This window comes from Lepidochelys olivacea (genome assembly GCF_965140295.1).
Source record: "Lepidochelys olivacea isolate rLepOli2 genome assembly, chromosome: 3".
Lineage (NCBI taxonomy): Eukaryota > Metazoa > Chordata > Testudines > Cheloniidae > Lepidochelys > Lepidochelys olivacea.
Window position 1 is genome coordinate 7,586,881 of NC_140413.1, and position 25,363 is coordinate 7,612,243.

The following is a 25,363-nucleotide window of genomic DNA, read 5'->3' on the forward strand; positions in this document are numbered from 1 at the left end:
TGTTCAGCAGATGGCCTGCTGTGTTGTAAACTAGCTAGATTTCTCTAAGGTTGGCAGTTTCGTTCCTGAGTATGGAGCTTTGCAATAATAACGCCTAGAGATCACGAATGGGTGAATCATGGTGTCTGTGTCTGAGTCATCAGAAAGGGGCGAAGTCTTATTATAGAAAAGGATTTTTTTCCATGGTCATGGCTTTGTGGATATCCAGAAGCAGTGAGGAGTCCAGGGGAATACTGAAGCGCTTAGCAGACACCCCTTCGGTTTCCTCTTCCCTACTAGCATTCCCTCTTTTTCCCCTCTGCCCCAGGATTCAGCTTCAGCTTCCTGCTCTTCATACATACTGCTCATTTCAACCAGATCCTTGGAGAGATAAGAGTTGGTGCTGATTGCATGCTATTGCCACTTCCATCCATTCTGCTTATCAATCTCCCCGAATGATGACATACAGATGTAGAAGATGGGAGAGAGGACACATCCTTGAGGGACAATGCATGAAAGATACAAAGATGGAAGAGCAGGTGCCAATCAATTCTCTGGACACAGTTTGAACAGAATGAATGGAGTTACCTCAGGGTTTGTCTACACTACAAAATTAAGTTGACTTTATCTAATTCAACCTCGAGCCCCCAAATTAATTAAGTCGATTGTGTGTGGCCACACCATGCTCATTATCTTGATGGGGTGTGTCCTCACTAGCAGCACCTGCATCGATGCACAAAGCAGTGCATTGTGGGTAGCTATCCCAAAGTGCAATTTGCCGCAGTGTGTTTTGGGAAGTTCGTGCAATGCCTCATGGGACCAAAACATTGTCGCAGGGGAGAATGGGAACATTGCATCGGCATCCCATGATGCACTGTCCTCCCTCTCTCATATCAATGGCAAACAACCCAGTGGTTTTCGCGCCTTAAAACCGCCATGCGTACGCCATAACCCCAGAGCCTGGTCAGTTGTGCACTCTTGCTGTGAGCGTTTCAAACTCCTCGCGCCTTCTCCTGCAGCATTTCCAGAGCTGAAGTAGGGTCCGCCGCACGGAACATAGCGAAGTCCTGCAAGTAACCTTGCTGCAAGCCACTGAAAAAAACAATTCACAGTTGCTGCTGGCAGTCACAGAGCAGCTGCCCGCTTCTAGTCCTGTGAAACAAGCACTGACTGGTGGGACCGCATCGTTTTGCAGGTATGGGATGATAAGCAATGGCTGCAGAACTTTCAAATGCGGAAGGCCACCTTGCAGGAACTTTGTGCAGAGCTTTCCCCTGCCCTGCAGTTCAGCAACATAAAAATGAGAGCTGCTCTGACAGTGGAGAAGTGAGTGGCAACCGCTATTTAGAAGCTTGCGACGCCAGACAGTTACCGGTCAGTGGGGAATCAATTTGGAGTACGTAAATCAACCGTGGGAGCTGCTGTGCTCCAACTGTGAAAGGCCATTAATTGACTTCTGCTAAGGGTAGTGAGTCTGGGAAATGTGCAGGACATAGTGGATGGTTTTGCCGCGACGGGGTTCCCTAATTGCGGTGGGGCGATAGATGGCACAAATATCCCCATCTTGGCATCAGACCACCTTGCCAAAGAGTACATAAACCAAAAGGGATACTTTTCAGTGGTGTTGCAAGCACTGGTGGATCACAGGGGGCGTTTCACCAACATCAACATAGGATGGTCGGGAAAGGTTCGTGACACGTGCATCTTTAGGAACTTGGGTCTGCTCAAAAAGCTGCAATCCAGGACTTTCTTTCCAGACCACAAAATGAACACTGATGATGTTGAGATGCCTATAGTTATCCTGGGGGACCCAGCCTATCCCTTGCTCCCATGGCCCATGAAGCCATACACAGGCTGTCTGGGCAGCAGTAAGGAACAGTTCAACTATAGGTTCAGCAAACATAAGTAAAGAGGGAGAACAGAAAAAAAAAGTTAGCCTGGGGGAAAAGGGGCTGTAAAGTGGAACGGGAGAAACATTTGCAGCTATGTAACATAACACCGCATTCAACATCATCAAAGGTCTGAAAATGGGCGCCTTCTGTTCTTTGTATCCTCCCCCTGAGTTAAGTGAAAGGGATAATGGACTTTTCTTTCACACCTCAGGGAATGCTTCCGGGAGGGTGATTTTGCACCAGGAGATGTTGGCTGGCTGTCCACCAGGGTCTGCAGAGGGACTCTCTCCTCCTGCTTCTGTTCCTGCAGTTCAACCAGACATCTCAACAAGTCTGATTGGCCCCTCATAATCTGAAGCATCTCATCCTGCGCCACACACTCAGTCTCATGGGAAACTTTTCTGCTCTCCATGTCCATGTTCAACTTCTCAGACAGTAAAATCCTCCACACTTTCAGCCCTGCGTCAGCTGTCTCGGAGGCGTTCATTATCTCAGTGAACATATCCTCCCGCGTTCTCTTTCTCCTCCTCCTAATCAGCGGAAGTCTTCTTTCAGGTGTTGATGACATGCCGAAGGACGCATTTCCAGCTGTGAGTCACGGAAAAAAAGAAAGGGGCCATTGTATATGCATAAAATGTTTCCATAGCAAGGCCGTTTTCATTAAAAAAAACAAACAAACAAAAAACCACTTATTACACTAGGTGCAAGCCATAACAATCAGAATCTGTAACCATTCACTGTGCCATTTTGCTGTTCCAGCCATGGTGAGTAGCCCGCCCCTCCGAGTCATGGGTGACCGCACTTTTAATAAAGTTTATGACAGACTCATGTCGGGAGCAGAGGGAGTTAGTCTAACAAATCATCCCTCCCCATGGCATCACGGGAAGCTGTTTACGAACGGGGCAGGAGGGAACGTTTTCACTCCCAAATTGCGGAATCTCACATGTGGGGCCCCAATCTCCTATCAGCCACTTAAACTACTTGCTGACCCATGCCAAGCACAATAAAGGCATATTAGCAGCCACATGGTTTGGTGGTTTTTCTTCTTAGAGCACTTTTACGGAGAACTTCCCCAGTTTCCGTTAGGCGACCCTATGTGATATCACTCTCCTGAAGGTAAGACAGACAGAAAGGAAGGAAATGCTGCAAGTGTCTGGGTATAGATCTGATCCTTATGCTGCTATGCTGTGTATTGCAATGATGCCAGCAGAATTAATTCAGGAGTTGCGTGGGAAAGTGTCCTACCATGGTGGAAGAAATAAGACTGCTCTGCCCAGAAATCTTCTGCAAAGGATTGCAGAGTACCTCCATGAAAGTTTCCTAGAGATATCCATGGAGGATTCCCCGGGCTATCCCAGTCCACAAACAGCCTCTTCCGGGGGCCACCCTCTGCATAGCTGGAGCAGCCTCTTGTAAGCAGAGAACCGCAGCACCTCGCTTTTTTTTCCACAGTAAACATGCAATACCACCGAATGTGTGTGCCCGCTAAAGTTTATTGGACTTTGATTGTAACTGTATACTCATCAGAGGTGCCTTCCCCAGCATCACGGTCAGCTGTGTGTCCCTCGTATAGCCCTTCTCCCCCAGTCCACAAGTGATCTTTGCATAAATGTCAGCGTTTCTTCTGCTGGATCAGAGCTCTGCCTGCACAGACTCCTCTCCCCACACAGCGATGCGATCCACCACCTGCTGTGCAGACAAGGCTGGAGCACGTTTGGGGCATGTAGTCTCCATGATCAGCTGTGCTCAAGCTGGCATGCTCCCAATGCTGATCAAACAGGAAATGGGAAATCAAAAATTCCCGGGTCTTTAGCAGAGGAGGGTCTGTTTCCGGTGTACCTGGCTGCAGTGCAGCAGAGTTGAGAATGATCTCCAGAGCGGTCACAGATGAGCATTGTGAGCCTCCACCTGGAGGCCAATTAAGTCGAATTACACAACACTGCGTCTGCACTACATCATAATCGACCCATGAAAATCAAATTAAGCACTACGCTCTCGCAGAGGTGGATTACAGAAGTTGACATAAGAGGCAGCTTAGTTCGGCATAAAGGACCCCGTAGTGTAGACACATACATTAACAGGTTGACTTAAGGCAGCTTCCTTCAACCCAACTCTAGTGTAGACCAGGCCTCAGTGTAATTTTGCTAAACCCTATGACATCCCTGAGGAGTGACAGCAGGATTCAAGAGTTGAAAGTATCAATTGCAGCACAGATCCATTAATTAGAGTTTGGATATATAGGCCTTAGCTACAGACAAGAGGACATAATCCATCAATGCTATTTATTCCACATCCTGGCCTGAAACTCATTTGGGAAGGGTCTGGAAAACTGGCAATATGTAGGTGAGTTCGAGAGGCAACTCTGGTGCTCACATTATTCAGTTTAACCCATTGACTGGCAGCAATTTTAATAAACTTTAATGCAATAATGATGGAGAAGGACAAAAAAATAATTATTGTAGTTAAGAACTTACTACAGTCAGAGCAACTCTTTGTACAGCCGAGACAAAAAAACAACCAGTAAAGCCCACCAAGAAAAATTACCTCTGAACACGGTACACTCGTGTCCATGGTGGTACAAGAGCCAGAATTCTAGCCACCAAATCCACTAAAGTGCTTGGAGAATAACTCTTGTATCTTCCAGACTTCCAGAGCTCGTACAGGCCAGTACCACGGATCACTAGAGTTGGGTAGAGTTTCATGCCATCAGGGCGAAAAGAAGGGTTCTCAAAAAACTCCTGTAAACACAGAACACAAATGCAAATCAGAAACCAAAGCACTACCTTCTGGGGCTTTCAAACCAGAAGCTCTCTCTTCTTAAAAAAAAAAAAAAAAAAAAAAAAATTCAAGCTGCATCAGAAGGACAGATGTTTTTTTTAAAGCACAATTATGAGAATTTAAAAAGGTGGTCTTACATTCAGTTTCCAATATCTTTATCAGTCTAAGGACTTATTCTTAAATTTAGAGGATTATACTTTTTTTTTCATAAAAGAATAAGATCGCTGCAGAAAAATTCACAAAAGGTGAGGATGCAGATTTCACCAGACTTCATTATGAAGTCAACAGATCTCTGAGTCATACTATTCATTGTAATAGAATTTTGCTCAGAATCAGAACAATATTAAAGGAATGGGCTTATCGTCACTCTGTGGACAACATTCAGAGATTTGTCAATATGTCCAGGATACAACAATTGAATAGTAATATAAAAACAACTGAAACACATGTCACCTATGTGCTGAGCAATACTGGGAAGGTGGAACACACAGCACCTACTACTCACTTATCCATATCTAAATTCCAGTACACAGCTCCAAAGTGAAAACCTTCAAACGTCTATGGTCACTGGAAGCCATTAGGCATGTATAGTGTGCAGAAAAGTTATGAAATACTGTTTTACTACAACTAAAATTCCAGTAACCACAACTAAGGTCATTAGTCAAAAGCTAAAAGATTGATTAAAAGCACTGAGTCAATTATCTCACGTTTGTCTATCTAAGTCAGGGGCTGGCAAACTTTTTGGCCTGCGGGCCACATCAGGTTCCCGAAATTGTATGGAGGGCTGGTTAGGGGAGACTGTGCCTCCCCAAATAGCCAGACATAGCCTGGCCCCCGCCCCCTATCCGATCCACCCTGCTTCTCACCCCCTGGGACTCCAGCCCATCCAACCCCCCCCCGCTCCCTGTCCCCTGACCAACCCCGGATTCCCTGGCCCTGACTGCCCCCCTGCCGCCCCATCCAACCCCCCCCTCCTTCCTGACTGCCCCCTGGGACCCCTGTCCCCATTCAACATCCCTGTTCCCCGCCCTCTGACCGCCCCGACCCCATCCACACCCCCGCCCCCTGACCACCACCCCGAACTCCCCTGCCCTCTATCCAACCCCCCCTGCACCCTTACCGCGCTGTCTGGAGCGCCAGTGGCTGGTGGCCCTACAGCCGCGCCACCCAGAGCACCGGGACAGGCAGCCGTGCCACCCAGCTGGAGCCAGCCACGCCACCGTGCAGCACAGACCACTGGGTCAGGCCGAAGCTCTGCAGCTGTGCTGATGCCCAGAACATTGCGCCGGGGGGCACAGTGAGCTGAGGCTGCGGCGGATGGGGAACAGCAGGGGAGGGCCTGGGGGCTAGCCTCCCAGGCCAGGAGCTCAGGGGCCGGGCAGGAGGGTACCGCAGGCTGGATGTGACCCGCAGGCCGTACTTTGCCCACCTCTGATCTAAGCGCTGACAAGGCTCTCATCACATACCAGGAGAGATGAGCTGAAGTGCCAATGAGAAACACAGTCAGGAAAGTAACGAATACTCTCCTCATGGTCTGTATTTTCTAAATGGACAACCAACCTAATTCTCAATTACTGAGGGACAATCTCCACTCATTGATATACTTTGCTTTCCACAACCAAATCTCTGTACAACTTCTCATGAGTGATGTACCCGAGTATTTAGATTCTAATATCTAAACTCTATTGTTAAATCTATTCACCTAAATTTGGGTTATTGCTGATTATGTACTCTATGTATCATATAACTTTAAAAACAAATTTTGTATTTGTGGATAATCTAAGCACTATACCCAAATGTACAGACACACTTTTTTTCAACCTATTTATTATAGAATTCTTTTCACATTAGCTTTAATAAAATGTTTAAATCTGTTCTCACAGTCATTAATGGATTTTAATCTGACACCACCCTTTATGAAGTAGGAAAATGTTATCCCAATTTTACTGATGATGAACTGAGACACAGGATATAATAAAAAGAAAAGGAGGACTTGTGGCACCTTAGAGACTAACAAATTTATTTGAGCATAAGCTTTCGTGGGCTACAGCTCACTTCATCGGATGCGTAATAATAATAAGGATATAAGTAGTGACTTGTACAAGGTCACACAAGTAGCCTGTGGCTGAGCTGGGAACAGAACTCAGATTATGTCAGTGCCACTCCTTTCTACTATCTAATTTACTACTCTCACTAGGATGGAAGACCAATGAATTCTGAGGCATGTTTACCAAGGAATACCACTACATGGCCAGAGATCATGTTGTGAGAAAACTGTGTAATGAACTGTGTCAGTCAAATATATATATATATATAAAAATAATATTAGAGAAATGAATATTATATATGCTATTATAACAAGATATAATGGAATTTTTGCTTTTTGAATGTGTCTGCTGAGCAGCATTTAAGAACTGAGCTGAAACAGTTTCAGGGCTGTTTAAACCATTAAAACTGGTTTGTGTCTCTTATTTGTAAAATCTTTGGTCTGTGTAAATAGAGGGGTGAAGCAGAGTGTCATGAGGGAATTGTTAACATCAGGTGCCCCTCCCCCCACAAGATATACGAACAAGTAAAAATCCAAGGCCACAAAAACAGACAAGTAAGGTAAGTACTGGACAGACCCAGTGGGGTTTACAGCACAGGATAGAAGACAGAAGTAGACAAATAAAAGTAAGTTTTAACAGAATAAACAAAAATGTATTAGTTTAGGTTAGTAATTGTGATTTATGCATGAGAATGTTCTACTTAGATAGGTACATGAATGAAGTAACTTAGTAAACAATCTGTGCAGAGTTAGGGAACAAGGGATAAAATACAGGTGACTGACAATAGAAGAAGTGGAAGAACATAGAGACCAGAGATTTGAAAAAAGAGTCATCCTGTCACCAGAAGAGGTAACTTGATTAATTACCTTTCTTATCTTAACTGGTTTTGCATTATGTGTAATTCATAGGTGATAACAGCATTGTCTTATAACATGCAAAATACAGGCTATAAGAAACTGTTTAAGCCTACATTGAAATGGATCTCCTCTTTCACCAAACAACATGCTCAGCAAAAGCTTTGGTGGTGCTAAGATCGCCAATGATGGCCATCAACTGAATATCCAGACATATTCAGTCCTGGAACCTTAGTCTATGACAAGTCACAGTTCTCAGGAAGATGTTTTGTTTTGTTTTTTAAAATTTTTTCTGTTGAGGCCTTCTGAAGTGAGCGTCTTTTACCAAAAGAAGGATTCAGTCAAGTCCCAGTTCAACAGAAACCCTCTTATCCCAAAGTCTCCATGAACCAACCTTTCATTATGGCCCCAAAAGTATTTCACATTGTCAATATTAAATGATGTTAGGATGTCAGCTCAGCAGTGTCATGAAAAGTGAAAGTAATAATACTTTGCAAACATATACATGGTAGCAATTTTCATAATCTCAAAGCACTTACAAACAGAGCCATAAAACATCCCAGTGAATCAAGTAAACAATACTGGACACATTTTTGGAACAGGCAACCTGAGGCACAGAAAGATCAAATGACCCAGTCACTGATTTGTATGTGGCGTTGGGTGAGACAAGAACAGAATTCAGCAGGCCTGACATTCAGAGTCATGCTTCAATAACAGACTTCCACCCTCTTGTGGGAGTTCAAAGGCACTCCATGTGTAAAAGAAAGCAGTTATGAATGGACTAATGAACAACACTCTAGCACTAGATCACAGTGCTCTGGAGAGAAAAATAAAGACATGATGCTTTGTCTGGAAATTCATAGAATTAAATCTGAAGAGGCTGGAGTAATATGATCAAGCAGCCCAAAAATAAAAGTGAGATACTGCAGTAAGGAAGCACCGAAAACCTTTACAATGAAATACAGAAAATACAAATAACAAATCAACCACTCAATCAGTTTTTTGGTGCTACTGCAGAAAAAAATTCCTTCCTCTAATAAGGTTCAACATTAATATTCACAGCAATGTTTGAACGGATGTCAAAAGAAAGTGTGATTCCCCCGTCAGAATACTTAGAAACTCATTGATTTGTATTATAAATTAAATGCAAATACATGAATGCACCATTAAGGTTGCGAAATCAAGCATGCAAAGGCAAGGTCAAAAGTTATGGTTTCTAACACAGCACTAGCTTCGCTATCTTGCATCTCTCATATTTTTATAATATAGATTTAGCTAACAGTCACCTACTTGCCATTTATGATACTTAACACATAGACCAGAGAATGCAGCTGGTCAAAAAATGGTAATGTTTTTGCATTAAAAAAATTGTTTTTCAAAATTTTCCTCAATATTTTTTTTTTGTTATTTCAATGGGGAAAAAAATTCCCTCCTTTTAATCCCTTCCCAACCCAACTTTTCAAGCAGGAAAATGGAAAAAAGGAAAAAGGACAAGGAAGAGAAAGGTGGGGGGCAACTAACATTTCATTTTTTCCCATCAAAAACCAACATTTTGAACAAAATATTTACTCTTAAAAAGACATTTTAATTGAAAAGTGTTTTCAGGTGAAAATTTTTGACCACAAAATATACAAAACCTGCAATGGGGCCATGTCAAAGTGGTGGTAGAAACCTTAGCTTTTTAATTAGAGCTGAAATGATGCCTTTAAAAGCTGACGTGATCAAGGCACCTCACTATGAGATAGCACCTCATTTAAGGACAGAGCAACATTTAGCTTCATGGAGCCTTAAGCAATGCCCATTAGAGTCAATGGGAGTCATTCCATTGATTTAAATGGGCATTGGATCAGAACCTTAAGCACTAAGCTGCTCATAAATGCCTCAGCAGTTACAAATTTAAGCAATTAAAAGGTGACAAAGCTAGAGGAGTCCAGCTGACACCCAATGTTCTAAAATCACTTTAGGATGCAGAAAAATGCTCTCACATGTGCATAAATATTCCAAATGGAAACATAACTTTAAAGCTATTAAACAAATTTTCTTCAGCCTTGAGATGTAGTTTTTCTCTTGCTAAAGACTATAAAACAAACACAGGTTGACACTTCTTTCAAAACTCAAAGGTTGATGGTAGGGCCAAAAATTTTAAATCAGAGCATTTGGGAGCGGGCCACTATGTTTTCATACTGGTTTAACTTATTTTAAAACATCTCAGCTGAATCAGGTCAGCTCTTTTTAATTATCTTTGGGTTAACAACTCCTAGTCATGAACCAGGACTCCACCATACTAGGTCATATTCAAAACAATAAAAAGACAACCCCTGCCTAGGAAACTGACAATCTAAAAGTAACAGAAATTAGAATATTTGAGGTAACTATAGCATGCTCACACTGCAAACAATATAACAAATAACCAGAAAGACCTGCTATTCAAAATCCTGCAGCTTTATCTGGGTTCCAATAGATATGCTTTATTTGTATGAACAGCTACTCTATGAATTACAAAGAGAGAATCTTAATAAAAACTCATCAGTATACACTTTCAGTGTACAAGGTTATTCAAGTTAGCGGTTAAACATATTTTATGAGAACAGTAATTGATTCTATTAGCACATGCCTTTGTTGTAGAAGCTCCCTGTTATTACAGTTAATGGCATCTATAGCATCTATTCAGCCACAACCTCATAAACTCACTGCCAGCTTGAATAATCAGGGTCTGATTGGTGCAAAATTAGTCATTAAGATGCCACTGACTTTCCATCAATGCAGAGGCATCAAAGTGGATGCTAGACTCCTGCCTTTCATCTGATTCCAATCAGTTGTTTTATAAACTAGTCATTAGTTTACAAAATAACTCAGCTTTACTTGCTATTAGTGCTGTCCAACATAACAGGTGTTAGATGGAAAACAACAGTCTGTTTAATACCAGTGCAAACCGAAACAATTAAAAAAAGAGGAAAGAACACAAGAGTTGGAGGTTGGGGAAGGTAAACTACTGGACTTGAATATCAAATTTTTTGTGGTTTTATCAGTGTGATATTTAATAAACTGAGATCTGTTCACTACCTATGTGTCTGGTTATATGTGCAACACAAGGACCTGATTCTGGACAAGTACTCAGTATATTGACTCAGTATATCCAGGGATACTCAGACCTCAGTGGTTCAGGAGCTAATATGGCGACCAACATTATCCAAAAGAGCCACAGTAGTGTGAATTCATTGTTTCATTTACTGTGCTGTTTGTTTATTTATTTAAGTATTATTTTATCAACTACAATTGGTCAATAACATAGTAAAAGCATCCTGATTGGTTAATAAATCACACAGTGTTTCAATATCATGTATTACAAAGAGCCACAGGAGACACATTAAAGAGCCACTTGCAGCTCTTGAGCCTCAGTCTGAGTATCACTGATCCAGTCCAAAGTTTCTTCCTGCCCTCTGTCACAGGTTAGCAAATTTTTTTTTTAAATCTAATTATGATCTCGTATTCCCCACACTCAAATTTCAATTCTGACGTGACTTTAGTAGCTGCTCTCGATCCACTATAGTTAGAGATGCATTTTAATGATATCTGAAAGCTGCAATTCTGCTCCTCATTGGAAGGGAAAGAAGAGTGGAGGATCTAGGCATTCATCCCCTCTTTCCACAAAAAAGAGAACCACCAGCCAGTTTTAATCTTCCTGCTATGACTAGTCTCAATGCCACTGTGAGAGACTGCTCATTGTATAAATGTTGCAATTTCCCCCCCTTTGCTGGGTTTACTAAAATGCCAGAATTTCCAGTAGGAATAAAAATTAACAAAAATCAAATGAATTTTAAAACGATTGTGCATCATAAATGATTTTTCACTCAATTTGATTACATCAATATACCCAAGAGTGTCAATTTTATGTATTACCCATAACAAACAGTGATTTAAGCTTATATCCTAGACTCATGAAGTTGAGATGAACAATGTCAAATCTCAGTAATCCAGCATTTCGGGCAGAATAATTTATAACAATAAAGGTTAATACTTTAAAGCTACAACAGCTTTGAATGACTTTCTCCAATTCTGCAGAAGGATGATATAACTCTATGCTCTAAAAATAAATTTGTGGCCCAGATATCGGGGTATTAGTTTTATCTTTACTATTTGCAATGTTTGTTTCTTCTTTTCTTTAAATGCTACAGTGCTAAAATTAAACACCACAGAGAATGGTCTCCTATCACTGATGCTTACAACTACATGATGTAAAACACTGCAGTATTAGCATACAAAATCTATCAGAAGATTAGAAATATCTGTTGAAAAATACTTATCTTCATTAACAATATATTTATATACATATATAGTGTCTTCATTACAAAGAATCCCAATATATTTAACAAGTTATAACTATATAGGAATCCCATATGCACCTCAGAAATGCAGCTGTTTAACAGTGTACAGCAATACTACATAGTAAAACTAAACCACACAAACACAATGCTGCCATATTAAACTTCAGCGTTTGTTGTAGACATAATGCAATTACCAGAGCTGGAATTTGGCTACAACATGGAAGTTAACACTGCCATCCTTGCAAACAGATACAGTATGAATTTTCAGATACACAAATCGGGTTACTAGCTCCTTGCTAAAGCTTCTATACATCATATAAACAACTCCAGATTTGATCATGTTAACAAAAGTTTCTAAAGAAGCTGGACCCAGCTTTCAGCTCCCCCAGAATACAGGGTACCTGTAAACCAACATGCAACCAAGAGAGGAAAGACCATTTTCCGGTTGAATACAGTAACTTTCCTGGCAACAACTATGCTAAAAAGCCTTTTTAGCTACTGACAAATCAAAAAGAAAAGGAGTACTTGTGGCACCTTAGAAACTAACAAATTTATTTGAGCATAAAAGCTTCTGCTCAAATAAATTTGTTAGTCTCCAAGGTGCCACAAGTACTCCTTTTCTTTTTGCGAATACAGACTAACACGGCTGCTACTCTGAAACCTGACAAATCAAGCGGTCACACTTTACCACCAAACAGTGTATAACTAGAATTACAGGAACTACTGGTCCATGAAAACAGCCATAAAATCCAACATTTTACTCCCAAAAGGCTAAGTTCTCTGCTTATGAGTAAAATCTGTTTTCAGCCCATCTACACATATAATTTATTCAAATCCAGCACAGATAGGCATGTGGAGAACAGCCCATCCTCTGTCTAATTTTCCCCAACTACTGGGCAGCACCACGTAACAGGAAAGTTTTTGTATTGTTCTGAGTTTCAAATTATCATGTTATGATGTATGAAGAGCATACACAACAGGATTTGGAAGAAACCTATCAACATTACATTAGTCACTGGGACCTTGATATATATTAAGCATATAGAAACAACGCAAAACAAATTATTGTGGTCCAAAAGTCACCTTTCATTTTTGGCAGATCCCTATAGTTAATGGGAGCCCATCCTTTATTATTGATACATCTGAGATATTTCTAGAACGCCATCATTGCAGCATTTGAATGCCAAACAAATACATTAGTTCTGCATGTTAATGTCCACAAAAGTGTCTGCAATTTCTGTTCTAGGAAATTCTGTTATTTATTTCCCCCATAAAAATATTAATTTCACCTACTACAAATAGCTTTTTCAAGAGTGCTCTAGAAGCAAATTAATCCTCACAACATCCATATGAGGCAAGGAAGCATTACTGCCATGTTACATGTGCCAACACCTGATGGGGCAAAGTCCCACCAGTTTACACCAGGAAAACCAGCATCAATGGAGCTCAACTAATGTACATCAGATGAGAATTAGGCGCAGAGAGGTTATGTAGCTTGCTGAAGACTGCACAGCAAGGCAAGGGCAGCAAGAATGAGAATTGTAGGATTCCTTGCTCCCAGGTTCCAATGATATCCAATGGACCACACGACACAGTCTTAATATTTCAATCATGCTGCCCCATGGATAATAACCATTCTAATGAGTCAGAGCAAAACTTTTTAACAAAGAGGCAAGCCTTGAGTTGTTTTTTAATTCCCTTGAGCTGTTTGTTAATTTGTGGAAGGTAAGGTACTACATTTTTCTTTCCACAATGAAGAGGGAACAACTCTAGTTTACTCCCCCGTCACTTAGAGGTATTTAGTCTTTGGAAGATGCCCTCAGCCTTCAGCAGCATGACCTTAATATTTCTTTTCAACCACAGAACAAAAGTCATCTATCAAAGAGCTGAGCAATCCTCTCCAGATGGCACTCACTGCACAGAACAAACCATCTGCTTCATCTTCTGTGTGCTCCAAATTAGTCTCTACATTTATTAAGCAGTTTCCAAGAACTCTTGTGACAAAACCCCTCACAACTTACTCTGGAGTTGCACCTTCAGCTTTCCCAGGTATGTAACACTGGCTTTTATACTTTTGCCAAGAATATTCACCTCCTCTCCCCAAAGACTGAGAATAGTACAACTCTGTTCCCCTAAGAGCAGATCTTCGCAAGTTCTGCCAGGCTTATCTTCCTTCAAGATGTTCTGTAATACCTGTTACTTAAAAGCAGTTCCTTCTGCCCTAAAAAAAAACACCCGTGACCAGCAACTCAGCAACAGTTTTGTTGACTGACCCTTCTAGGTGAGACCTTTCCATGCTTGCACAGAATCCTAATCCCAGGGATATGGTTTTGGACAGCCACTCTTGAAAGGAAGCAGTGAGTGACATGTCTCTTCCATACCTGTCTTATAAAAAAATAATTTCCTAATGTTTTGTATTTCATGACTCAACTTCCCCATCATGACATCAAGAAGAGATTTAGTGGTACACTAAAAGCTTAATCTTGTGCCTGTGGGATTGAGAACCACTGGTTGAATAGAGGTGCGGTAACTATCCAATCCCACAGGAGTGCATGGTTGATTGGGGATTGCTAAATGGCAGGGCGATCTTTCAGACTGGGTGGGAGAAGAGTCTCATGCTTGTCTATTTATTGGAACCCTTGGTGTAGTTGGAGGAGTCATGTACAGATGGTCTTTGCATCCACCATGCCTTTCTAGATTCATAAAAACTACTGTGAAGAAATTTGGGTGAGGCAAAATACTAAGCACTGCACAGAATACAGGAGGCAAGACCCCTGCTCTAAGGAGTTTAGAATCTATTAGATGAACAACAGAAAACAAGAAGAAGAACCAATAAGAGTATGTTGAGGTTTGGCTGTTTTATACACAATGCACATCTGATCTGCTCAGGCCTTCCAGGGCTAGAAGTGAGTGATATCTCAATAGCCAACCAACCATTCCCCCTTTGCAATAGTATTAAGCTCCAGTTTCTATCTTTGAGATACCAGACCTCAAAACTAGGTCTGAAGATTGCCAGCCTCAGGCTTAGATTAGTGTTATTTTTGAGAAAAGTCTTCATTTTGGAGAATGAAGATAATATTTTTATGGCAGCTGGGTTGTGGGGTTTTTTTTGGCAACTGTTTGAGGCTGCTCAGAGATTTTAAGCGTTAGAAATATTGCCAGCAATAATGAATTAGTGGGCAGAGTTCAGATGAGGTAATCAAAAACTCATATCAATTTATCACATAATCATGCAATTTATCATATAGATGTGATCATGATTTTTTTTTTTTTTGGAAAAAGTTAATGTACTCAATGCTTTTTTTGCCTCTGTCTTCACGAACAAGGTCAGCTCCCAAACTACTGCACTGGGCAGCACAGCATGGGGAGGAGGTGACCAGCTCTCTGTGGAGAAAAAAGTGGTTCGGGACTATTTAGAAAAGCTGGACAAACACAAGTCCATGGGGCTGGATGCACTGCATCCTAGAGTGCTAAAGGAGTTGGCGGATGTGATTCAAGAGCCATTGGCCATTATCTTTGAAAACTTATGGTGAGCGGGGGAGGTCCTGGAAGAATGAAAAAAGGCTAATGTAGTGCCCATCTTTAAAAAAAAGGGAAGGAGGAGGATCCGGAGAACTACAGGCCAGCCAGCCTCACCTCAGTCGCTGGAAAAATCCTGGAGCAGCTGCTCAAGGAATCAATTCTGAAGCACTTAAAGGAGAGGAAAGTGATCAGGAACAGTCAGCATGGATTCACCAAGGGCAAGTCATGTCTGACTAATCTAATTGCCTTCTATGACAACATAACTGGCTCTGTGGATGAGGGGAAAGTAGTGGACGTGTTATTCCTTGATTTTTAGCAAAGCTTTTGGTACAGTCTCCCACAGTATTCTTGCCAGCAAGTTAAAGTAGTACGGGCTGGATGAATGGACTATAAGGTGGATAGAAAGCTGGCTAGATTGTTGGGCTCAACAGGTAGTGACCAATGGCTCCATGTCTAGCTGGCAGCTGGTATCAAGTGGTGCCCCAAGGGTCGGTCCTGGGGCCAGTTTTGTTCAATATCTTCATTAATGATCTGGAGGATGGCGTGGATTGCAGCCTCAGCAAGTTTGCAGATGACACTAAACTGGGAGGAGTGGTAGATACACTGGAGGGTAGGGATAGGATACAGAGGGACCTAGACAAATTGGAGGACTGGGCCAAAAGAAATCTGATGAGGTTCAACAAGGACAAGTGCAGAGTCCTGCACTTAGGACGGAAGAATTCCATGCAACACTACAGACTAGGGACCAAATGGCTAGACAGCAGTTCTGCAGAAAAGGACCTAGAGGTTACAGTGGACGAGAAGCTGGATATGAGTCAACAGTGTGCCCTTGTTGCCAAGAAGACTAATGGCATTTTGGGATGTATAGGTAGGGGCATTGCCAGCAGACTGAGGGACGTGATCGTTCCCCTCTATTCGACATTGGTGAGGCCTCATCTGGAGTACTGTGTCCAGTTTTGGGCCCCACACTACAAGAAGGATGTGGAAAAATTGGAAAGAGTCCAGCAGAGGGCAACAAAAATTATTAGGGGGCTGGAGCAAGAGTTATGAGGAGAGGCTGAGAGAACTGGGGGATATGATAGCTGCTTTCAACTACCTGAAAGGGGGTTCCAAAGAGGATGGCTCTAGACTGTTCTCAGTGGTAGCAGATGACAGAACAAGGTTTAGCAATGGTCTCAAGTTGCAGTTGGGGAGGTTCAGGTTGGATATTAGGAAAAACTTTTTCACTAGGAGGGTGGTGAAGCCCTGGAATACGTTACCTAGGGAGGTGGTGGAATCTCCTTCCTTTGAGGTTTTTAAGGTCAGGCTTGACAAAGCCCTGGCTGGGATGATTTAGTTGGGGATTGGTCCTGCTTTGAGCCGGGGGTTGGACTAAATGATCTCCTAAGGTCCCTTCCAACCCTGATATTCTATGATTCTAAGTGTGACAAAATCATTTAATTACACTTTATATAGTAAAATGTACACCTCAACACAAGGGCCATACAAGGTAGCCAAAATAATATTATTGGAACCTTAATCTTTTGTATTTCCTGACTGATTTTAACCATGAAACCTTAACGTAGCAATAGCACAGCTTTCTACGTGGATATCACATTATGGATTGTGTGCCTATGGACAGCGCTTCACCCACCATACAGCAGACTAAGTCAGGTTTATAAGTTCCTTCTACTGATTCAGCTATTCTCTTAATGTATATCAACAGGTAGGGGGCCTGTACTTTAGAGGAAGATGGAGTTACTTCCAGTGCCACATGTGTGTAGCCATGGAGAATATAGCTTTTTTTTTTTGGCCAAAGTATTCTCAGAGTTGCAGCAGATACCCACTGAGCACATGCAAGTTGATTTACGTACAGACACTGGGGGTTACATGCACACAACATGGAAAGTTGAAAAAGTGTGCGTACACACTAGCTCTATATCTAGGATTTCATCTGTAAAGAAATAGAAACTCAATTACCTCAGAAAAAAGGTTCTAAAAATACCTACTTCCTTAGTGTCAATAGACTTAACAAAAATTACCATTATATTGTTCATAGTTCATGACTGCAATTATTTGCAATTTGCAGTGATCACTATTTCTGAAGTTTACTAAGTCTTTGAATAAAGCTCCAGTAACTATTTTTGAAAGACAGGTCATTAAACACCTTCTGTTCTGTCTTTGAAGATGTGTGCATGGAAGAGAGACAAAAACCTTTCAGCTGTAATGTGTACCACCTGCCAAGAATGTTTCAATGAAGGGATGTTTAGTACAATTTAAAAAGGAAACCTTTTTCCCTACCAAAAGTTTTAGAACCTACAGTTAACGCACCAGTAATCCAAGTCCCCAAAACAATAAAATCAAAGTTTATTAGCTGGTTTAGCAATCTTTTATTAATTGTGTCAAGGCTTCTGATGGAGACCTATATTCGTTTTAGGGCTGTCAAATTATTAAAAAAAATTAAATGCAAGATTTTTTTTAAATCTCAATTATTCGGAGTTTTAATCACACTGTTAAACAATAATAGAATACCATTTATTATATACTTTGGGATGTTCTCTACATTTTCAAATATATTAATTTCAATTACAACACCGAATACAAAGTGTACACTGTACACTTTATACTATTTTATTACAAATATTTGCACTGTAAAAAATAAAAAAGTATTTTTCATTTCACCTCAAATACTGCAGTTCAATCTCTTTATCATGAAATGCAACTTCCAAATGTAGAATTCTGTTTTATATACCTGCACTCAAAAATAAACAATGTAAAACTTTAGAGCCTACAAGTCCACTCAGTCCTACTTCTTGTTCAGCCAAGCACTAAAGCAAAACAAGTTTTGTTTACATGTGCAGAAGATACTGCTGCCTGCTTATTTATGTCACCTGAAAGTGAGAACAAGCATTTGCATGGCTCTGTTGTAGCCAGCATTGCAAGGTATTTACGTGCCATATATACAAAACATTTGTATGCCCCTTCATGCTTCGACCACCATTCCAGAGGACATGCATCCATACTAAGACAAGTTCTGCTCGATAACTATCCAAAACTGTGCGGACTGATGCATGTTCGTTTTCATCATCTGAGTCAGCTGCCACCAAACAGATTTTCTTTTGGTGGTTCGAATTCTGTTAGTTTTGCCTTGGAGGGCTGGTCTTTTAAGACTTCTGAAAACATGTTCCACACCTCGGCCCTATCAGATTTTGGAAGGCACTTCAGATTCTTAAACCTTGGGTTGAGTGCTGTAGCTATCTTTAGAAATCTCACATTGGTACCTTCTTTGCATTTGTCAAATCTGCAGGAGAAGTGTTCTTAAATCGAACATGTGTTGGGTCAAGACTGCCATAACATGAACTATATGGCAGCATGTGGGTAAAACCACAGAGCAGGAGACATACTGAATTCCTTGGGAGAGAATTGTAACAAATTTGATTAACGCATTTTTTTTAAAGGAGCATCATCAGTATGGAAGCATATCCTCTGGAATCGTGGCCAAAGCATGAAGAGGCATACGAATGTTTAGCATATCTGCCACATAAATACCTTGCGACGCCGGCCATAAAAATGCCATATGAATGCCTGTTCTCACTTTCAGGTGACATTGTAAATAAGAAGCAGGCAGCCTTATCTCCCGTAAATGCAAACAAACTTGTTTGTCTTAGTTATTGACTGAACAAGAAGTAGGACTGAGTGGACCTGTAGGCTCCAAAGTTTTACATTGTTTTGTTTTGAGTGCAGTTATGTAACAAAAAAAATAATCTGTATTTGTAAATTGCACTTTCACAATAAAGAGATTGAATGACATTACTTGTCTGAGGTGAACTAAAAAATACTATTTCTTTTGGTGACAGGGTCAGGTCAGATGGCTACAAAAGAATGGTCGAAGGTAGATACATTAGTTCCAGGTTAAGCAGGTCCCTTTTCCCTGGGTAAACTAACAGGGACTATTCCAGAACACTCAGGAACTTCCTAGAACTAATTAAGGCAGGCAGGCTAATTAGGCTGCTAGAATTAATTAAGCATAATCAGGACACCTGGTTTAAAAAGGCTCTCACTCCAGTTAGTGAGGTGCACACAAAGAGCTGAGAGTGAGAGGGTGTGCTGCTGGAGGACTGAGGAGTACAAACGCTATCTGGCATCAAGAGGAAGGTCCTGTGGCGAGGATACAGAAGGTGTTGGGAGGAGGCCATGGGGAAGTAGCCCCAGGGAGTTGTAGCTGTCACACAGGTGTTACACAAAACACTATTGACAGCTGTGATCCACAGGGCCCTGGGCTGGAACCTGGAGTAGAGGGTGGGTCCGGGTTCCCCCCACCCCCTCAACTCCCTATTGGATACAGGAGGAGTTGACTTGGACTGTGGGTCCCACCAGAGGGGAAGGTCCCTGGCCTGTCCCCTGAACCACTAGGTGGACCAGCAGAGACTGCGTGGATTGTTCTCCTTCCTTTTCCCCATGCTGGCCAGTGATGTGGTTATCTGAGCGAACAGCAGATTTGAGCCACGAAACTGAGGGCTACTGTGACTCTCTGAGGCGAGCAAAATTCGCCAATAAGTGCAGGACCCACCAAGGTAGAGGAGGAACTTTGTCACATTTTGTTTATATTTTTTACAGAGCAAATACTTTTAATCTAAGATAATATAAAGCATTGTACACTTTGTATTCTGTGTTGCAAGTGAAATAAATATATTTGAAAATGTAGAAAAACATCCAAAAATATTTATAATTTTCAATTGGTATTCTATTATTAACAGTGTGATTAATCACTATTTTTTTAATCAAGGTAATTTGTTTTGAGTTAATTGCCTGAGTTAACTGCAATTAATTGAGAGCCCTAATACTTTTAATTATTTATGAATTTCAGGTACCTTGTGGGAACTGTAAGCTCTTTGGAAAAAATAATTAGAAGTTTGTCTGCAGCTAAAAAGTTATAATAATAGCATTTCACAGGATAATCATATACCTCCTACCTCATTACTTGGGATTAACTCCTCTTCTCTCTTCAGTGGTGGAAGCACCACAAAACATCTGTACTACATCAGACCGCTAGCCTACGGCACAATTCAACCACAGAACATAAAAGCATCAAGTGGAAAGATAAAATATAATGTTAAAATGGGAATATATCTGCAGATTGTTTGCAGAAAAGTTCCATTAGGAAAGGAAGTTTAACTTGCACATCTCTGTAATATACATCAGGCAATGACATTTTAACAGCCTGAGAACATACTTACAATGGCTGCATTTTGTTTAGTTCCATAAAATTATACTAGCTGAACTACAATTAGTCATATTAGTATGGACAGAGTCTGCTAAATTACAGTCAGTTTCTACTCAGTAGCTCACAAAACAGCAGAATGAGAAATTCCCAGAAATACAATTCCGAATACTTCAGACTCCTAAATCTTTTGCTTAAACCTTAAGTTCTGTTCAGTATACGTGTTGGCAAGTGTGATTCATGATTCCCCCATTCATTTACCCCTCCCATCAACTCATCTCTCTTGTGCTACAAAGGAGAAGCTGAGTGTTTAATCGCATTCCACAGAATGAGGTGTCTGCTCTGGTAAGAAGCCCATTTATTCCTGCTGACTGCTTGATTTATTCCAGCTATTATTCTAATTATTGTATCAGTCCCACTGCTAGGGTAGGCTCTGGGGGTTGTTGGTCTTAGCTATTACATTTACACTTGCCAACAAGAACAACCAGTGTGTGTACATCTCCTGGAATTCCTGGCATGATGACATGGATGTGATGGGAGGAAAACAGGATCACTCTTAAAATTATTCACATTATGCAGTGGGGGGAAAAGAACAAACAAAAAGTGTTTGTAGTAGTATTTTATTAACATATTCTGGTGACAGGCACCAGTATAAGAACCTGGATAGAAAATGAGAAAAAGAAATGAAGGAAAAATAAGTCTTGTATATCATTTTTGTCTAAAAAACATTTTAAAGATATTACAGTTTGCCATAGTGGGAAAAAAAGGCAAAAAGCCAGAGCCTTCCCAGTTTAGTCAATGCATTAAAGTTAAAATAGAAAATATTCAGAAATTCTTAAGGAAAACAGTTTGTCTCACAAGAAAATGGGAATATTGAAAAATACTTTTAAAACCACCACCACACAGGTGTTTATAATATAAAGGCCTCCAGACTACTGGCTGAGAACAACGGGCAACACTTCAAAAGAAGGAAACACTGATGGAATAGTAGGGATAGTTGGGGTGTTATACTTACAAGTATAATTACCAGCTCAAATTGCAGAAACATCCAATATCCTTAATTCATCAGTGGGACTACCAGTAACTCATTACTTTCCTAGGAGAAGTTACTATAGTTAATACCTCCATTGGTGACACGAGCAAGGTGCTTAGATATCTTCCTGAAGGCATGTTCATTGTTCCTCTTTCAGTCACTGGGAAATGGAGGTTACTCACCTTTAACGGGAGGTTCTTCTAAATGTGTGGTTCCTGTCTATATCCCACATGTGGGTACGCATGCGCGCCATGTGCTTCATCTGGAATTTTTTACGACGTGTCTGGTGGTCTGAATATGTATCGTAGCTATCCTTGCACTCCAAACTGAAGGGTGGTGAGGGCCAACACCTCTCCAGTCTCTATTCTTACCGCAGACCAAACAATCTACAGCAGACGGGACAGAGGACAGGTAGTGTTATACAGAAAGGGACCACACGCCTCAAAGAGCCTCCAGTTATAGATTAGTAACCTCCAGGTCTTCTTCGAGTGATGGTCCCTACGTGCATCCACACATGGGAGATTAACAAGCAACACTCAAACAGGCATGAGTGCAAGGACAGAGACATGTTAGCTGAATGTAATACTGTTGTCCCACAGCTTTATTTGTAGTGGAAGACAGCATATGGTGTGTCTGCCATGAATGACTCTAGCTCACTGTCTCTTCTGGCTGATACTATAGTTATTAGAAGGCCATCTTCATAGACAGATGGGCCATAGAGCATGTGACTAGAGGAGATCCTTCCATGACATTAGAAGGGCATCTCCCATTGAGCCCTTTTCCAGGGCTGCTCTGGAGCAGTACTGGGAAAGTTGCTTGTTTGCCTGAGAGGTAAAAAGGTCCAAGGCCAGCTCTCCTTATTGGGCAAAGATGTTGAGAGCTGAATTATGAATCTCCCATTTGTGGAAAAATGTCTGCTTAGGCTGCCTGCTCGGGAGTTCTGCGGCACTGGTGAGTATGCTGTTGATAGGGTTATGCACTGGCTGATGCACCCATTTCAGAGCGTGACTGTCTCCATGCAAAGAGGTAAGAGTCTCATTCAATCCTGCTTCTTTCTACAAAATACAATTGTCTCATGTGGTCTGACATTTGGACATGTCTGGATCGTCTGAGTGGGAGGAAGACATGAGGCTTGACAGACTGTCCTGAGTTCTAGTAAACTGATGTCCATTCTGAACTCCTACAGGTCCAGATGCCAAGTGCTGTACAGTCGCCCACGTGAGTTCCCCAAGCTAAGAGGGAGGATGTCACACTGTCTAGAGTAGCTCACAACTGAGTGTGCCAATCTCAGGTCAGATGGTCAGAAAACAGGGCAGACACCTCACACTGGCAGTATATTCTATAATCAGATTTCACCAAGCCAGTAACAGATGTGTACTCTGGGATTACTGTATTAGTCTTACCACGGAGTCAGAAACAGTCCCCTTAGGCTCTCAAGTGCATCTTGCCACCCAGACAAACTAGACTTTGTGAGTAAAGGTTATTAAAACCAAACATCACCTCCCATTAGGTTACTCCCAACCCCAAAAAGTTGGTCATTTATCCCAGTCAATGGATACTCTTGTTCTCACACTAAAGATAACACTAACAGCCAATTTCTCTAGTAAACTAACTAAAGGTTTATTAACTAAAGAAAAGAAATGCGTTACTGAGAGGTTAAAGCAAGTAAAATACATTAACAGGTGAGTCAAAGTTTGTAAATCCAATACGATAGCAGAGATGTAGTAATCTCCTAGTTTTCCATAAATTTCTTAGGGTTAGGTATAATAGCTCTTGGGATCTCTGTCTAATTGCTCAGTATTCTACCCTATTGGAATCCATCAACCCAGAGATACAGGATCATCCCCTTATAGCTATTTTTCCCAGAAAGCAATCTGGCAAGAGTTTCCATCTCAGCATGGGCTCTTCCTTTGTTGACTAAACACAGACTGGGTCTGTGGATTTCCCATTGTCAAACCCAGTGACCTATGCTTTGAAGTTAGCATGCTTCTTCATTTCAAGTTCCATGGCTCCAATCCCGTTTGATAGGCAATCCAATTACAGATACATACATAATGCATTTAGTTATGGCAATCCAAACAATCTTTCATTAGTTTTCATGAAGTTTAAACATCAAGTAAATACACCTTTGCTCTAGAGTTAATTAAGTACAGGGTATACATAATGTAATGCAATAGTAAACAGGGTATAGGTAAGTGAAGACAAAAATAATATTTCTTTGATATCCACATGCAAGTCAATAGTCCTATGCCTCCAAGCCCACTCAATATCTCGTTGATATATTCACACAAGTGAATTGGCGTATGGCTTTGATTTGAGCTAGTATGTCCGCATCACAAAGGTATCAGTAATGATGGTTGCCTTGGGAGTCAGCGTGAGGCAAGGGAACCCCACCTGAATCATCTCCGGTTTCATCCACCAGACGAGAGTCCAAAACTTTGACCGAAACTGTCACCCTGCTGCCCTTCTCTGATGAGTAGATGTAGAGAAGCCAGGCTGTAGACAATAATGGCAAATGGCGTCACGTGTGCGCATGGGGCCATGTGCGAACAAGGGCAAAACAAGTTCTGATCGATGTCCAGGGTCTGATACGGACTTGGTACATGAGAGAACTAATGGCCTGAAATCTCAAGAGACAAATATGCTGTTGCTGTGATCAAATCCAATGTTGCCTCTGTGAGTGTGTACCTTGTGGGGGTCAGCATGGATTTTTTGTGGTTGATGCAGGCAGCCAGGGGAGGCAGAAACCTGAACAAAACACAGGTTGCCTACTGGACTTCTTCATAGGAGTTGCTTGTCAGGAGCCAATAGTTGAGGTATGAGAAAACTGTCAATCCCTCTTTTCATCCAAACTGCCACCACTGAAAAAGAAAAAATCTTTGTAAAGACCCTAGATGCTGTGGTCAATCCAAAAGGAAGGACTCTGAATTGGTAATGGTTTTGATCAAAGGACAGTATTCTTGTCAGCAAGTTAAGGAAGTATGGGCTGGATGAATGCACTATAAGGTGGGTAGAAAGTTGGCTAGATTGTCGGGCTCAACGGGTAGTGATCAATGGCTCCGTGTCTAGTTGGCAGCCGGTGTCAAGTGGAGTGCTCCAGGGGTCGGTCCTGGGGCCGGTTTTGTTCAATATCTTCATAAATGATCTGGAGGATGGTGTGGATTGCCCTCTCAGCAAATTTGCGGATGATACTAAACTGGGAGGAGTGGTAGATACACTGGAGGGCAGGGATAGCATACAGAGGGACCTAGACAAATTGGAGGACTGGGCCAAAAGAAATCTGATGGGGTTCAATAAGGATAAGTGCAGGGTTCTGCACTTAGGACGGAAGAACCCAATGCACAGCTACAGACTAGGGACCGAATGGCTAGGCAGCAGTTCTGCGGAAAAGGACCTAGGGGTGACAGTGGACGAGAAGCTGGATATGAGTCAGCAGTGTGCCCTTGTTGCCAAGAAGGCCAATGGCATTTTGGGATGTATAAGTAGGGGCATAGCGAGCAGATCGAGGGACGTGATCGTCCCCCTCTATTCGACATTGGTGAGGCCTCATCTGGAGTACTGTGTCCAGTTTTGGGCCCCACACTACAAGAAGGATGTGGATAAATTGGATAAATCCAGCGAAGGGCAACAAAAATGATTAGGGGACTGGAACACATGAGTTATGAGGAGAGGCTGAGGGAACTGGGATTGTTTAGTCTGCAGAAGAGAAGAATGAGGGGGGATTTGATAGCT

At 41.6% G+C, this 25,363-nt stretch overlaps 1 protein-coding gene across 1 annotated transcript in view; it reads right to left on the minus strand.

Annotated features, from left to right (window-relative positions):
* The window catches only part of ELP3 (elongator acetyltransferase complex subunit 3), a 140,646-nt gene that overhangs the window by 59,037 nt on the left and 56,246 nt on the right, over window positions 1-25,363 (minus strand). Inside the window, exon 10 of the mRNA XM_084624972.1 lies at window positions 4,416-4,609. Coding sequence (XP_084481098.1) covers window positions 4,416-4,609 — 194 coding nt within the window. The remainder of the gene's footprint in view (window positions 1-4,415; window positions 4,610-25,363) is intronic.